Raw genomic sequence first — 14,635 nt, 5'->3', positions numbered from 1 at the left:
GAATGATTTTGATGGTTATCTATCGAAAGGTAAAATTAAAATTTTTAAAATAAGATGGTAAACTCAACAATTAAGGGTGCTAGATTTAACTTATGGTTCAATATTTGGGTTCCTCTTTTCGGAGACAAGTCAGATGGGCATGAAAAGGATAGGACATGCTTCTTTTAATTCCAAAGCCACTATTATTTGCTCTAAATTGATTATTGGCTTTATTTATTTTTTAACGATTGATTGATTGATTCTTATCCCAAATCGCTTCATTCAATATATTTTTTTTTTTTTGCCATGATTCATTCAATATATTAAACTATAAATTATTTGACCAAAATTGTTTATGAATGACTTACTAATCCTCCCATAATTTGTTTTTAGTGAATATGTCTTAACTTCTTGTCATCCTTATCTTGATTAATATGGATCACCTTATACATTTCCAAATATATATTTTCTTTGGATTGAGCACATTTACAATTATTTCAATGAAATTTATGTTGTAGGTTGCCTCAGGCTTTCAATGTTACACCAGTTATAGGTTGTAGACTTGTAGTAGTATCAAATACAACAAATTAAATATGTTGTTGTAAAAAGTAGGCGAAAAGTCACTTGTAATTGTACGAATGATGAAAACCACCTGGCTTATCATTTCACGATTATCAAGCTTTTTTTTTTTTTGATCTGTTGGAATTTTTCATTTTATTATTTATTGTTATAAAAAGTTCAAAACCATCGGACCGAAAAAGATATCGAAAAATGATTGATTGCCATATTATAAAAATTGGATGCTCGGCAGTTGGTATGAAACGAAAATGAAACACTAGACAAAAGAGACGGTGATGAGATTGTATTCTACGACATGGCGTACAATAATTGAAGTATCCAAAAACAGAAGTGGGATCCCAATATCCAATAGCCGCCAACAAGTCACCAACTACCAACAGGAAGACGAGGAGAATGACGTGGCTTTAAAGTTTAAAACGACAGCGTTATTCGCGGGCTACTGAAAACATTTGTTCGTAGTCAACGTTCACAAACAAATTAGCCATAATTAAATGCCGTCCATTGCTCCAGAACGGACAACCGGATCTCCCGGTCACCACCTCCGAAAAAACCAAAACGGTAGAAACTTTAAACCTCTCCTTCCATCTCCTCGCCACCAGTTGATTCTCCCCCCACCACAACCAAACACAGGATAGGAAAATTCAATCCAATTACTCAGAAAAAACAAACAAAAGAAAATAATTGAATCCTAGTACTGCATATCGGTGGGACCCATTCAATTTGATTTTCGATCGGTAAATTTTTTTATTTTTTTTACCTGATAGTTTATTGTATTTTTTTTAGTTTTTCTCTGTTTTTGATTGTTTTGGTTTGGTAATAAATGATAGGTAAAGAGAGTATAAAGAGGGAGGGAGATCCAAGAGGACAATGGCAACGGACTCGCCAAAGACACCAGGGCCATCAAAGACTCTAATGGAGGATTTGATGGGTCTTCTTCGAATCCGCGTTAAACGCGGTATCAATCTCGCCGTTCGCGACGTCCGTAGCAGCGATCCTTACGTCGTCATCAAGATGGGTAAACAGGTACCCTCCTCCTCCTCCATTTTTCATTTCCATCATTTTTGAGTTTTCAGAGTATTTCGCTTTGTTTTTCAATCTGGGTAATGGGTTTCTTTTTATTTGAACCAAAAAAGATTCTTCATATTGGGTTGCTCTGTTGAATTTTTATAAATTTCGTGGTCTCTGACTCTCTGGGAGCAGTTGAAATGAATCAAGCCTAATTGCGCCACAAAAGGTTGAAAAAATTGATCGACCCTTCAACATTATTGTTAGTAATTTGACTGATCTGTTGATTATTTCTTTTATTGTTTCTAATGGTTTTTTAATTCAATCTCTTCATTACAATGAGTTGTATTCGACTGTTTGGCATGTCTGGAACCCTCAGTTTTGAGGCTTTCACAGCTTTAGTAATCTTTTGTAAATCAGGTCTTGCAAGGTTTCATTTCAGAAGCCTTTTACAATTTTACTCTTTACTGCTTAGACCGCTGATAAGCCTTAATTAGACGAATCTGATTTGTGCTCTGTTGCACCTTGACAAATGCATTTTTGTTCCTTCCTTTGTTACTTCTGTTGCTGCATGATTTAATTGACCATTATGTTTCTGTATTTTGATCATTTGCAAACATTAAACCTCTGGTGCAGAAATTGAAGACTCGTGTAATTAAAAAGGATGTTAACCCAGAGTGGAATGAAGATCTTACACTTTCTGTAACAGACCCCAATATGCCAATCAAGCTGGTAAGTGCTTCTGGTTATTTATTGCCACCATAGCATCTATGCTTCTACTTCCACATGAATTATTATTATTATTTTTTTTTTATTTCAGAGAATTCTCATGCTTCCGATGTATTAGGCTGTTGACAGTCTTTCTTTCTGTGTGCCTGTAGACTGTGTATGACCATGACACATTTAGCAAGGATGACAAAATGGGAGATGCAGAATTCGGCATTGGACCTTATATAGAGGCATTGAAGATGAATGTGCAAGGTGTCCCGAGTGGCACAGTTATCACAAGAATACAACCATGCAGGCAAAACTGCCTGGCTGAGGAGAGCTCCGTCCGATTCTGTGATGGCAAGGTCATCCAAGATTTCTGCCTGAGATTGAGAAACGTGGAATGTGGTGAAGTGGAAATTCAGTTGCAATGGATTGACCTTCCTGGCTCCAAGGGCTTATGAGTGCTTCTCTGTCTGCTTTGCTTTATGTCCTGCATTATATATGGGCTGGTTGCAAGCTCCTACCACCTGGAATTGAATGGTTTTCATGGCTGGGGTTGGTTTGTTCATATATATATATATAATATATATATATATGTATAACAAACTGGCATTGTATGTTCCTGTATCTGAATACTGGTATGGTTTCAGCTTATAGCTCACACTATATGGGGCGAACAATGTTGGGCTCTTGTTATCATAAATGCGTAAGTCATATGTGCCCTTTCATCTTTTGCTGGCTGTATCTCGATCAATTTGTAAGCTCATGTCTTGGGATTTTGGTTAGCATTTATATATGCTACCAATTTGCACGAAGATTATATATAAAGTGCATTCAAAATAAGCGTGGTTTCCACATTTGGATGACAAAATTGTCGATAAGCTCATCTTGTACGCTTATTCTTAGGTGTCTTTAAAAGATTGAAACCATTAAAATCCATTATACTTGGGTGTTCTTGTATTGTGCGACCCTGTGACTTGGCATATTAATCCATTATACTTGGCCACTTGGGTGTTCGATTAGGTTTTTATTTATTTATTTATCTCAACATAATTGCTTTGTTTCAGATTGGCAGCCCCAATAATATTCTTCATTTTTCATTTGTTCGTTAATTTGTTGGAAAATTTGGGCATACACATTGCTTTAAAAACAAATAATTGAAGAAGGACTACTCTCTTGTCCTCTTATTAGTCAAGCAAAAATGCAAAATGACGATATTTGTATGTGTTTTCCACTGCTTTTCCAAAAGCATTAATTTCTTTCTGATATGAGTGGTAGTGGTGGTGGTGGGTTCGTCTTTCTTAGAATATCGAGGAAAGATTCCTGACAATTCATAAAAGACAAAGGGAAAACTGGAAAAGCAAAACGAGCATTACAAGTCTTAATTGTGTTCATGGCTCTAAGTCATCCATTCCAGTGTGTGGGACCCGTAAAAATCCACATCAGAACAAAAGATGCACTGGGCCTAAAGTTGGGCTGCACCACCTACTGAGGAAGAGAGACCGTACTTGGGCCTGGAATAACAAGAAGGGGTTGGAACTGGGCCAAGGCCGGGTTTCTGAAGTTAATAGACAATAGACCAACCAAACTAGCATGCCATTCCTACAAATAGGAACAATGAAATCAAGTGACTTACTAAACAACACACACCTCTTCAGCAGAGTCCCTAATGACATCAACACACCTGTCTCTATATATATATATATATATATAGAGATGGAGCTTCTTAAGAAGATCCAATGGGATCTTATGTATGCCGAACTTTCAATGCAATTCACTCATCTAAACTGCACTCAATATCATCTTTACAAGAAGAAATCGACTAAATCAGATACTATTTAGTCATCTAATTATAGTCGAATAGATAGTCGAACACATTATTTTCTATAAACACTAAAATAATTATAATGATAATCAAATGGTCTAATTAATTATAATTTTGTTGATTTTTTGCAAGGATATTTTGGATTATCGAGCAACATTGTGGGTGGCTGACCCCACTAATGCAATCCCATTAAAGTAAAAAATATATGTATGTTCCTTCCTTCTCCATAGTTGAAGCAATCAAAACTCTGATTCTGAACACCATCTATCTAGGATACGCTTCTTGTCTTGTTTGTGTGGATAATATATATACATATATATGTTCTCACTTCTCCCACGGCCCTGCAGTCAGATCTGCACTCAATAGTATTTGTACGTTGATGGAGCTTTTGCGTGGAGAAGTGACATTAATTAATTAGTTACTTAATTAAAAGCTCAGGGACGGGTACTAAAACGTACGTTGGCCTTATATATGCATGTTAAAAGCTCTGATCTATCAGTACTAGCTAGCTAGTCGTGTTGGTCTTATATATGCTGTTGATCGAACACAAGTACTGCAGACAGAGAAAGAGCTCAGGGACGGAGTGAGCAGGGGATGTAGTATAATATACATAGGTCCGTCTCGGTCCCCATTAATATATTGTTCGAGAATCACCATGCTGTGTTACTTTCCTTCCATTGAAGAAGACGGAGAATTGAAAGAGCTTGAGAGCTAGGAAGATATATACTTAATTATATAGAATCATAGATACATACAAAAAGGCCAAAAGTATATACCATTAAAGTGTACGTACAATCTGACTGATATACAGCACAATTCGATGATCGATCCGTAATATTTCAGAATACATGCATGCATGCCACATGTTATACATATCTCTATATATATTTAGGAAATATGGTGATCGAGACACAAAGACCGTGAGAGCTAGTGCTAGCTGTGTTGGCTGTATAGTCGGTTATATATGGAGGCTTTGAGTTGTACCACTTACAGTAGTAGTACTAGCAAGGAGAAAGATCAAAGAGAAGAACAAAATCCCGATAGCTTCGACCCTGTACCACTGACAGTAGTACCACTTACAATAGTCAACATTAATTGACAAATGACTAATGACTAACTTTTCATAAAATCTGTGTCTTTCATTTTTCACAAGTTAAGCCCTTTGACTTAGTTGACAAATGACTAACTTTTCATATATTAATTTCATAGTCAACATTTTTTTAAATTTAGATATTTTAAATTTCTTTTATACTCTAAAACTAACTGGTTAGTAAGTTAATACAAAGCTAATCACCCTATTGGGCACACCGCACAATGTAATCTCAAAATCTGAACCGTCTATTTTTTAGACTCTACTTTAAAGATCATTCTTGTAAAAAATCTCTAAAATCGGAAGTCATTTAGTCATTTGTTTATAACAACAACTATTTATATACTTTTATGGAAAACACTGATCGTCTATTTATTTGATCTTAATTAGATGACTAAATAATTTTCGATTTAGTTGATTTTTTGCAATGATGATTTTTGAAGTAAAGTCTAAATAATTGACGGTTCGGATTATGAGATTAGTTATGTGGTGGGCCCAAAAGCATGATTAGCTTCGTATTAACTTGCTAACTGATTAGCTTTAGATTCATATTCTTACTAACTAATATCGATCGATCCCTTTGTGTGCGTGTCCCATGTGCTAGTAAAAACGAATGCATATACGGATATATGCACAATTGCACACCAATGTTTCATCGTTCTTCTTTCACATTTGAGATTCTATATATTTCTTTTTGTTTATTCTTTTTTCTTGTAATATGATATCACTGTATCAATATATATATATATATATACACATGATCTGGGATATATATGTATGTTTGTATGTGCAGGAAGCATATTGCTTAGCACTTGGGAAGCTGAAAGAAGCAATGGAGGAACCTCAGCAAAAGTCCATGGCTTTCATAACTAACATGCACTTGCAACTCCAGAAGATAACGTACAGGGTCAGGGTAAGGGTCCCATCCAGCTGAGCCTCCCACCAATTCCATAAGGACTACTTTGAGGACCGTCGATCGATCATGCCTGTTATACTACTATACTGTCATGCTTGCTTGTTGGTTAATTGATTAATGTCCATTAACTTCTGAATTTCTATTGTGTTAATCTTATCTAATAGTAATGGGACTGTAAGGGATACAGATCGTTCTGTACTTCTGTTTTATCGGAAAGGTCAAAGGTCTATTATGGGAAAAAAAAAAAATGCATCTGTTTATGTGGTGGCTATTGAGTCTGTAAAAGGCTAAAAGCTCCATATATATACGAGGCCTTGGTAAGCTACCACATGCATGGTCCCATCCTCAGTTTGTGGCCCAGTGGAGTTGATCCTAGCTCATGTATAAGATTGATAATACCCCATCTACATCTATTGGGCTTTTATCAACTTTGCATGTGGTCCTAGCTCATTAGACTATGCATGTGGACTTTTATCTATCTACATCTAAGATTGATAATTGCCTCATCTAATGGTCCTAGTCCATTCTCTAATGCATTGGTTGATGTATTTATCACTTATATGGAATTGGATTGATAGCATCATTAGTGATAAAAGAATCAAAAGATAGACATGCCTTTTCCCTAATTCTGAGATCTTTTATGCCAAACATGTCCACCGAAAAACACATATGCCTGCCTATACCCTTTTTTTAAGAGACTTCTTTCTTAGAGGAGAGGTATGGTTATGTGAATCACATGCCTGTATTTTAGGCCTTTTAAGCATTCATTAGAGTGAAATTATTTTTATATGAATCATATAGATTATCTAAATTATTCAGCTACCCTTTTTATCCTAAATTAAAGCCAGAGTCAGTCAATTTTGGAGGTCTAGCTAGAACTACAAGTTCAATGTAAATCCGCAAAATATATGTCCCAATTTCCAACAAAGCTACTCATGAGAGTTGGAAGTGCATGTATCCACTATCATATCGATAAGGCACCATACCGATGCAATTTTGCTTACCCTAAAGGAGCTTTATGCCACTTTATATCTTAATTAACTGCTTTTCATTCACAAAAATGGTTTTCTCAACCACATGAGGAGTCCATTCAACCATTACATGTAACTAAGCACATTGTTTATACTCTTAGTTAGGACGTACTTTTTTCTTATCAAATTAAGTACTTAATTAAGGCTTTAAGCTTATGCTTCTGTCTGCCAATATCTTTGCTATTTAAAACATAGCCTCTAAATTTCACCACTTATTCTGCTAATTTGTATGTCTCTTATTAAAATTAATTCAGCAAACAAATATGATATGAGCATATGTAAAAGTGTAATTTATAAATAAAAGAAACTTTATGTGTATGCACGTGTGTGCACATATACATATATACACACGCATATTACTTTCACTACAAATATTACCTTCCACAAGAAATTGTTCATTTCAAGTACTAAATATATATATATATGTTTTTTTAGCACAGATATGTTGTTTAAATTTCTATTTCATCTCACCAACAATTTTTCTAATTTTGATTTACATAGTAGTAGTACTTATCTTATTTCTGTTTTGATGATTGTTACCTCATTATTTCATTCGCCATTTGGATGGCAAATCTTTAATCAGCCTCCTTAATTTATTCCTTGATTTCCTCGTGGAAGAATTAAGGTTTAACCATGACCACTCATTCTTTCTAGCTTTGGTAAAAAGAAGAAAAAAAAGTGACTGCAAGAGAGAAACATGCATGTTAAGCAATCTCTCTGTCTCTGATCTGGGCTTAGTACTGTTAATTTCCAATCAAATAAAATTTCTTGGTCTGATCGACCAAAATGATTTACATACATGGTATGTCATTAACATTACTCAATCCCTTCTTAATTAACGATCTTTCTTTATCCAAACACTAATACAAAGTTATTGCAATATTGGTAGATTACTAGATTACGACCTATCCATCTTGCTAGCTTATCTAGAGTTTCTTTAGGCCTAATTCTTATTGGTGGCGATGGTGACACCAACTCTTAATTTATTGAAGAGAGCACGCAATTTGGGGAGTCATGAAGAGTTGAATTCGTTTAAGAAATCCAAGTGATCAAGTTCAAGAAAATGGGGGGTTGTTTGTGAGAGATAAGACGAAAGCAATGCATGAGAACTGAGAAAAATGACAAGTAAAAAAAAAAGGGTTAAAATGATAATATATAATAAAAAAGAAGTGCATGCGTTTATGCTCATAGAAAACAAAAACCCCATAGCAGTGCGTGCAATTAAGCATGGTGTTTGGAGTTTTGGATTTCAAAGAGAGTTGTGAGAGTAACACGTCAATCTCTGTCCCCATTTGCTTTCTTTCATTCTTTGCTAACCCCAAATTAACCAAACCCCCATGCCCTTCATCATTAACTTCAAAGCATGCTTGCCTGCCCTGCTCTGCTGGGTTTTTATCACTTCTAGGCAAATTAATTAATTATTTTATCTCTCCTTTGTCCTTCCATCTTCATTTCAAGCCAATCATATGTTAGAATGTCAGTATTCAACATTAATTATTCTCCTACCATTGAAGGTATTCAGTATTCACACAATGAATATTAACTTAATTAATAAATAAAACTTCTTCTCCTCTACATCACCAAAGGTTTAGACATACTATTTGTCTGGCGTGGATATGCAGTTGAGACCTATTTGGTTTAACTTCTGATTATTAGTTTTTAATTTCTTTTCAAAATTTAATCGATTATGTTGAATCCGAAATTTCTCAAAGATAAATTTAGTCAACAATAATAAAGATTAACACACAAACACGTGGAATTGATTGAGCGGTTGAACTTTTCTTTTTATCTCGTCGAAGCTTCAACTCCTCGTCGATGAAGTAGATTTCATGCAAAAAACTCTTCGATGTTAAAGTCAGAGAAAAGACATTTTCTAATTGATAAATAATGATTTTTTCACATACCTTTCATCAACGATTTCCATAGATTTTATGGAGACTTTCCTCATTAATTCCCAGATTTTGTTTGTTACTCTTACCTTTTAGAAATTGTGGAATTCATGAGATTTTCTCCCATAAATTGTCTTGACCTGTTGACTATGGTGATAACATGAGGAGTTATTTCTTATGTTTTCCTCCTCATTAAATCACCCAATTAATTTTCGTTATTAGTACTATAATAAAATATAAGAAATCCTAATAACTCTTAATTATTATTTTAAATATCTAATTAATTGTGAATATATTTCCTCGTTTTACTGAGTCTCCTTTATTTTCAGCAAATAGGAAATCACCACCTGTTATGATAATTTTTTGCTTCAACAGATTACAACATTGCATTATAAACAAAAACATATATTCAAATAATTAATTGTGATTATACCCTGTTAATTCTTTCTAAAAATACCTAGAACCCTTTTTATGCATTGAATTATAAAATATTGATCAGCAAAGCTAAAAGAAATTTATTAACTGTATTGCCCAGACAAAAAAAAAAAAAAAAGCAAAATTTCTATGAGAATTGAGAAAGGAATATTAAGGCAGCGTTTGCTTAACATCACAAAAAGTACTTTTCGACTTTTAGTGGTAAAAAGCAAAAAGGTAAAAACACAATGTCAGTATGCCAAAAGCCTCAAAGTACTTCTTTTGAAAGGAGTTTATGAACATGTATAACAAGTTAACAACAATTGAACTTAGTAAATCTGAGAAAAAGTAATGTTACACCCATCAACCCTATAATTTTCATAGTCAATCAAAAGGATGACTTCTCTATTGCAAAACGTAATTTGTGGAATTCATGCAAAAAGTGAGAAAATATTTACATTCCGTACGAATTTCACATATGTATTTAGCAACAGAAAATTCTTCATCAATCATCGGAATCGATTAAAATCTTGACTAAAGTCTATACTTGTTCTCCTAACCAATTCCAATGGCTAAACTGGGATTAGCATCTAATCTCACCTAACACAACGACATGCAGCAGTTGGAAGTGTCAAGTTTATGGCATGCTTGTTGTTTAGTTTAGGAATAGACAATTTAGGATCCACGTGATAGTCGACTCTAATATCCTCAGTTTCACTTCTCCCCATGAAGATAATTTCACCATTTTGGTAGGAATTTAGGCCTCGTTTTACTCACACGATTAGGAAATTTAGTACTAATTACCAGCCACTGCCATTGGTGATAATAATCTTGTTAATTAATTAACCAACCACAAGAAATAGACAAACAAATAAAAATAAAGAAACACAGAAAACCCTGTGGGCTAACCCATCCACAACCCATAAGGCATATGCTGAGCTAAAGGCTGAATTGAATCCAGGAACAGAAAGGAAAGATGCAGAGGCACTTTTCAAGGCTCAAAAGGCTCCCAAACAAGTACTCAGAGACACACCCACCTCTGCCCAAAATGCTTTTTCTTCCCTTTATACAACCTGTAGACCCATACAAAGATAGAGCCACGCACCAACTCACAAAGTATTGTGTTATCAAACACCACTAGCTAAGTCGATCCATCACTTAACCCATGGGCCCTGACCCGAACCCGAACCCGAAAACAAAACTTAAAAGAAAAAGGAAAAAAACAAAATAAGCAAAATATATAAAAAAGCAAACACTTTGTGAGATAGTGAGATAGTGAGTGAGTGTGCTTTGGGGACTGCAAGTGCAAGCTTGGTCTCGCAACTCTCAAAGCCTGAAAAAATATTGCTGTATTCTGCTTACTACCCACTACCCCAAAAACCAAAACACATGCTCTCCTATTCCCCTTGCTCTTTTCATCATCAGTACCACCACCACCACCACCACCATCTTCTTCTACTTCTTCATCTCCCTCAACTTTCTCTCTTAAATCTTGATCAACTTCCTCTTTGCCCCCCCAGAGTTCTTCACAGAGCTTTAATTTCTTGATTACTGATCATCAAGAATTAATATTATTTGAGACCAAATTAGCAAACATGATCACATTAGTTGACTTCTACCATGTCATGACATCAGTGGTTCCACTCTACGTGGCCATGATCTTAGCCTATGGCTCAGTGAAATGGTGGAAGATCTTCACCCCAGACCAGTGCTCTGGCATCAACAGATTCGTTGCTCTGTTTGCAGTCCCACTTCTCTCCTTCCACTTCATCTCCTCCAACAATCCCTACAAAATGAACACTCGCTTCATAGCAGCCGACACCCTCCAAAAACTCATAGTCCTCGCCGTTCTTGGTGTTTGGACCAAACTCAGCAAAAGGGGTTGCTTGGAATGGACCATTACTCTGTTCTCCGTCTCAACTCTGCCCAACACTCTGGTCATGGGCATTCCTCTCCTCAAAGGAATGTACGGCGAATTCTCAGGAAGCTTAATGGTCCAAATTGTTGTTCTTCAGTGCATTATTTGGTACACTTTGATGCTCTTCATGTTCGAATACAGAGGAGCCAAACTGCTCATATCCGAACAGTTCCCAGACACTGCTGGCTCCATTGTCTCAATCCATGTCGACTCTGACATCATGTCATTGGACGGAAGGCAACCGTTGGAAACCGAAGCCGAAATCAAAGAAGACGGGAAGCTCCATGTGACTGTGAGAAAATCAAACGCGTCAAGGTCTGATATCTTCTCACGAAGGTCTCAGGGGTTGTCGTCGACCACCCCTAGACCTTCGAATTTGACCAATGCAGAGATATACTCTCTGCAGAGTTCAAGAAACCCGACCCCGAGAGGGTCGAGTTTCAACCACACTGACTTTTACTCCATGATGGCTGCTGGGAGGAACTCTAATTTCGGGTCGAATGATGTTTACGGGCTCTCGGCGTCGAGAGGACCGACGCCGAGGCCGTCCAATTTTGAGGAGGACGGTGGTGGTGTGGTGACAGGTGCTACTACTAACACTACTGGGAAGCCGAGGTTCCATCATTACCAAGGTAGTAATACGACGTCGCATTACCCGGCACCCAACCCGGGAATGTTTTCGCCTACTACGGCCTCCAAAAACGTTGCTGCTGCTGCTGCTAATAGTAATGGCATTAGTAATGCAAAGAGTAGGCCTAATGGGCAAGCTCAGCAGAACAAGCCAGAGGATGGTGGTAAGGATCTTCATATGTTTGTTTGGAGTTCCAGTACCTCTCCTGTTTCAGATGTGTTTGGAAGCAATGAATATGGCACTGGTCATGATCAAAAAGAAGTCAAGTTAGCTGTGTCTCCTGGAAAAGGTATATCATTATATATTGATCGATTTTGTCACTAATTTAATTGTATTCTTTAGTTTTTTAATAAATGGTATGTGGGTTTAATTGTTTGAATGAATTTTAGTGGAGGGTCGTAGAGAGAATCAAGATCAAGAGTACTTGGAGAGAGATGATTTCAGCTTTGGGAACAGAGACCAGATGAACATGAACCATGAAGCTGAGAAAGGAGGTGATGGGAAGGCCAAAGTGATGCCTCCAACAAGTGTGATGACAAGGCTTATTCTCATCATGGTTTGGAGAAAACTCATCAGAAACCCCAACACTTACTCAAGCTTGATCGGCCTCACTTGGTCTCTAGTTTCATTCAGGTACACTATATGTGAATCTATTTTTGTTTTTTGGGGGAATATGAGTAATGTTTTAGTTAATTAAGTTTGTGGTGACCTAATTTGTGTTGTTTAATTGTAGGTGGCACGTTGAAATGCCAGCCATTATAGCAAAGTCCATTGCCATACTATCGGATGCAGGACTTGGCATGGCCATGTTCAGCCTTGGTCAGTATAGAAATGAATTCTTGGATACCTTTATAAATTTATTTATTCAAAATTGAAAATGGATTCTGAATTTCTGATACCCTCTTGAGCACACCTTTCATTATTAAATGCCTATAAGAAAGAAAAAACAAACTGGCAAAAGCTAGCAAAGTGAGGAAGCAAACAGTATGGTGTTATGATAATGTTTGGGTTTCTTTATGATAACCCTCTCTCTTTTTTTCACTTTTGGCCAAGTTTGTGATGACAATGGGTATTATGGGTTGGTGGTGGTGGTGATGATAAAAGGTCTTTCACTCTTTCAAAAGAAGAGTGACTCAGACTGACTGACAGTGGTGTGATGGTGTGGGGGTGATGATGGTGTTTGATGGGTGGCATGCTGTTTGCTGTTTGCTAATATTGCTTTTCTTTTTGGATGCTGCTGCGTGCAGGTCTGTTTATGGCTTTGCAACCGAGGATCATAGCATGTGGAAATTCCATTGCAGCTTTTGCCATGGCTGTGAGATTCCTTACAGGCCCAGCTGTCATGGCAGCTGCTTCCATTGCTGTTGGCCTTAGGGGCACTCTCTTACACGTTGCCATTGTCCAGGTCACCTCTCTCTCTCTCTCTCTCCATTTTTTCTCTTATTATGCCTCCTTCTGACACAACCAAAGCAATCCCATATAGCTACATATGCTCCAAAAGTTTCACTTTTATAATAATTTTGCTGCCTTAAGATAAGCTTTTTTATTATTTTCTCAGATTCATTTCATTTTCTTTTACATATAATCAAAATTATCATGGCATCTCACTGGTTTTCAAAAACATGGGGCTAAAGAGCTTGTGAACCCTGTATAATTAAACAAGGACTTGTTTGGAGCTGTTTAATTATATATGTACAACAACAAAAATCTCTGCCATTATTAACATGTTCATTCCCCTTGTTGTGCTTGAATTGCCAAACAAAACCCACAGGCAGCTCTACCCCAAGGAATTGTCCCCTTTGTCTTTGCTAAGGAATACAACGTACACCCTGATATTCTCAGCACAGGGTCAGTATATTTTTTCTTAATGGTCAAGCATCAAATCTTAGCTTAATTATCCCTTTTCATTTTTTTGTTTACTAATTAAGACATTAATTAATGATAATTGGAATTACAGGGTTATCTTCGGAATGTTAATTGCGTTGCCCATAACGCTTGTCTACTACATTTTGTTGGGGCTATGAAGGGATGGAGTGGAGAGACCAACAATGGCTTTTACTTTGCATTCATGCATGCAATTCAATTAGCAGCAAACTCTCATTGGGGGCAGGCTGCTAGTACGTACCCAGTAGTGCATCGACAAAAAATTCGGATGCCAAGATCAGAAAGAAAATGAGAATTAGATGGAATCGTGGAATGGATCAAGAATGTTCATCAATCAATCTTTTATTATGAATCGTCTTTGCTAGTAAAATTGTAAAATCAGTTTGTAGTGAATTTAATTATAAAAGAATTAATGTTTTCGATCTGTAGTTTATTAATTATAATTAATTTTCCTTCAATTCTATTTTGAAGAATTTAATTAATTAAGCTAGCTACAGAAAAGGAGAAGAAAAAGTAAAGGGAAAGTGATTCATGTGATGGTATCTTTTGAAATTACACCAATGCTATAAATTTTCAGTCTTCCTTCCTGTTCTATACTCAGTTTCTTTTACTAGATTGCCAAGATTCCCCTTGTCAATGTGTGAAAAAGCTTGGAATTTGAATCAATGTAATTGGAATTTCAAGCTTCAAATTTGGAAAATAGAAATATAATAGAACTTCTTACCCTTTGTAGAAGCCTTTGTTTTCCCCTTACTTTAAAACT

At 36.2% G+C, this 14,635-nt stretch overlaps 2 protein-coding genes across 2 annotated transcripts; both read left to right on the top strand.

Annotated features, from left to right (window-relative positions):
- Positions 1 to 1,151: 1,151 nt before the first annotated feature.
- On the top strand, positions 1,152 to 3,280 carry LOC147275323 (protein C2-DOMAIN ABA-RELATED 4-like). The gene is made up of 4 exons (XM_086256300.1): positions 1,152 to 1,292; positions 1,386 to 1,581; positions 2,200 to 2,295; positions 2,445 to 3,280. Exons 2-4 carry the CDS (start codon positions 1,426 to 1,428, stop codon positions 2,733 to 2,735), a joined length of 543 nt encoding a protein of 180 aa, XP_086112426.1. The 5' UTR covers positions 1,152 to 1,292; positions 1,386 to 1,425; the 3' UTR covers positions 2,736 to 3,280.
- Positions 3,281 to 10,737: 7,457 nt separating this feature from the next.
- PIN1 (Auxin efflux carrier family protein) lies at positions 10,738 to 14,330 on the top strand. Its single transcript, XM_086255829.1, has 6 exons — positions 10,738 to 12,277; positions 12,378 to 12,621; positions 12,722 to 12,807; positions 13,236 to 13,393; positions 13,760 to 13,836; positions 13,946 to 14,330. The coding sequence occupies exons 1-6, from the start codon at positions 11,035 to 11,037 to the stop codon at positions 14,010 to 14,012; spliced, it is 1,875 nt and encodes a 624-aa protein (XP_086111955.1). The 5' UTR covers positions 10,738 to 11,034; the 3' UTR covers positions 14,013 to 14,330.
- The last annotated feature ends 305 nt before the right edge of the window (positions 14,331 to 14,635 follow it).

This window comes from Dryas octopetala, chromosome 9 (assembly GCF_963921425.1).
Source record: "Dryas octopetala chromosome 9, drDryOcto1.1, whole genome shotgun sequence".
Lineage (NCBI taxonomy): Eukaryota > Viridiplantae > Streptophyta > Magnoliopsida > Rosales > Rosaceae > Dryas > Dryas octopetala.
Note: the sequence above shows the minus strand (reverse complement) of the source record. Positions and strands in the feature narration are given on the sequence as shown.

Excerpts from the sequence above, each read along its gene's own strand:
- LOC147275323 (XM_086256300.1), top strand. The coding sequence starts at position 1,426 with ATGGCAACGGACTCGCCAAAGACACCAGGGCCATCAAAGACTCTAATG. Across the intron at positions 1,582-2,199 it reads TCATCAAGATGGGTAAACAG|AAATTGAAGACTCGTGTAAT; the intron begins GTACCCTCCTCC and ends CCTCTGGTGCAG. Across the intron at positions 2,296-2,444 it reads CCAATATGCCAATCAAGCTG|ACTGTGTATGACCATGACAC; the intron begins GTAAGTGCTTCT and ends GTGTGCCTGTAG.
- PIN1 (XM_086255829.1), top strand. The coding sequence starts at position 11,035 with ATGATCACATTAGTTGACTTCTACCATGTCATGACATCAGTGGTTCCA. Across the intron at positions 12,622-12,721 it reads TGGTCTCTAGTTTCATTCAG|GTGGCACGTTGAAATGCCAG; the intron begins GTACACTATATG and ends GTTTAATTGTAG. Across the intron at positions 12,808-13,235 it reads CATGGCCATGTTCAGCCTTG|GTCTGTTTATGGCTTTGCAA; the intron begins GTCAGTATAGAA and ends TGCTGCGTGCAG.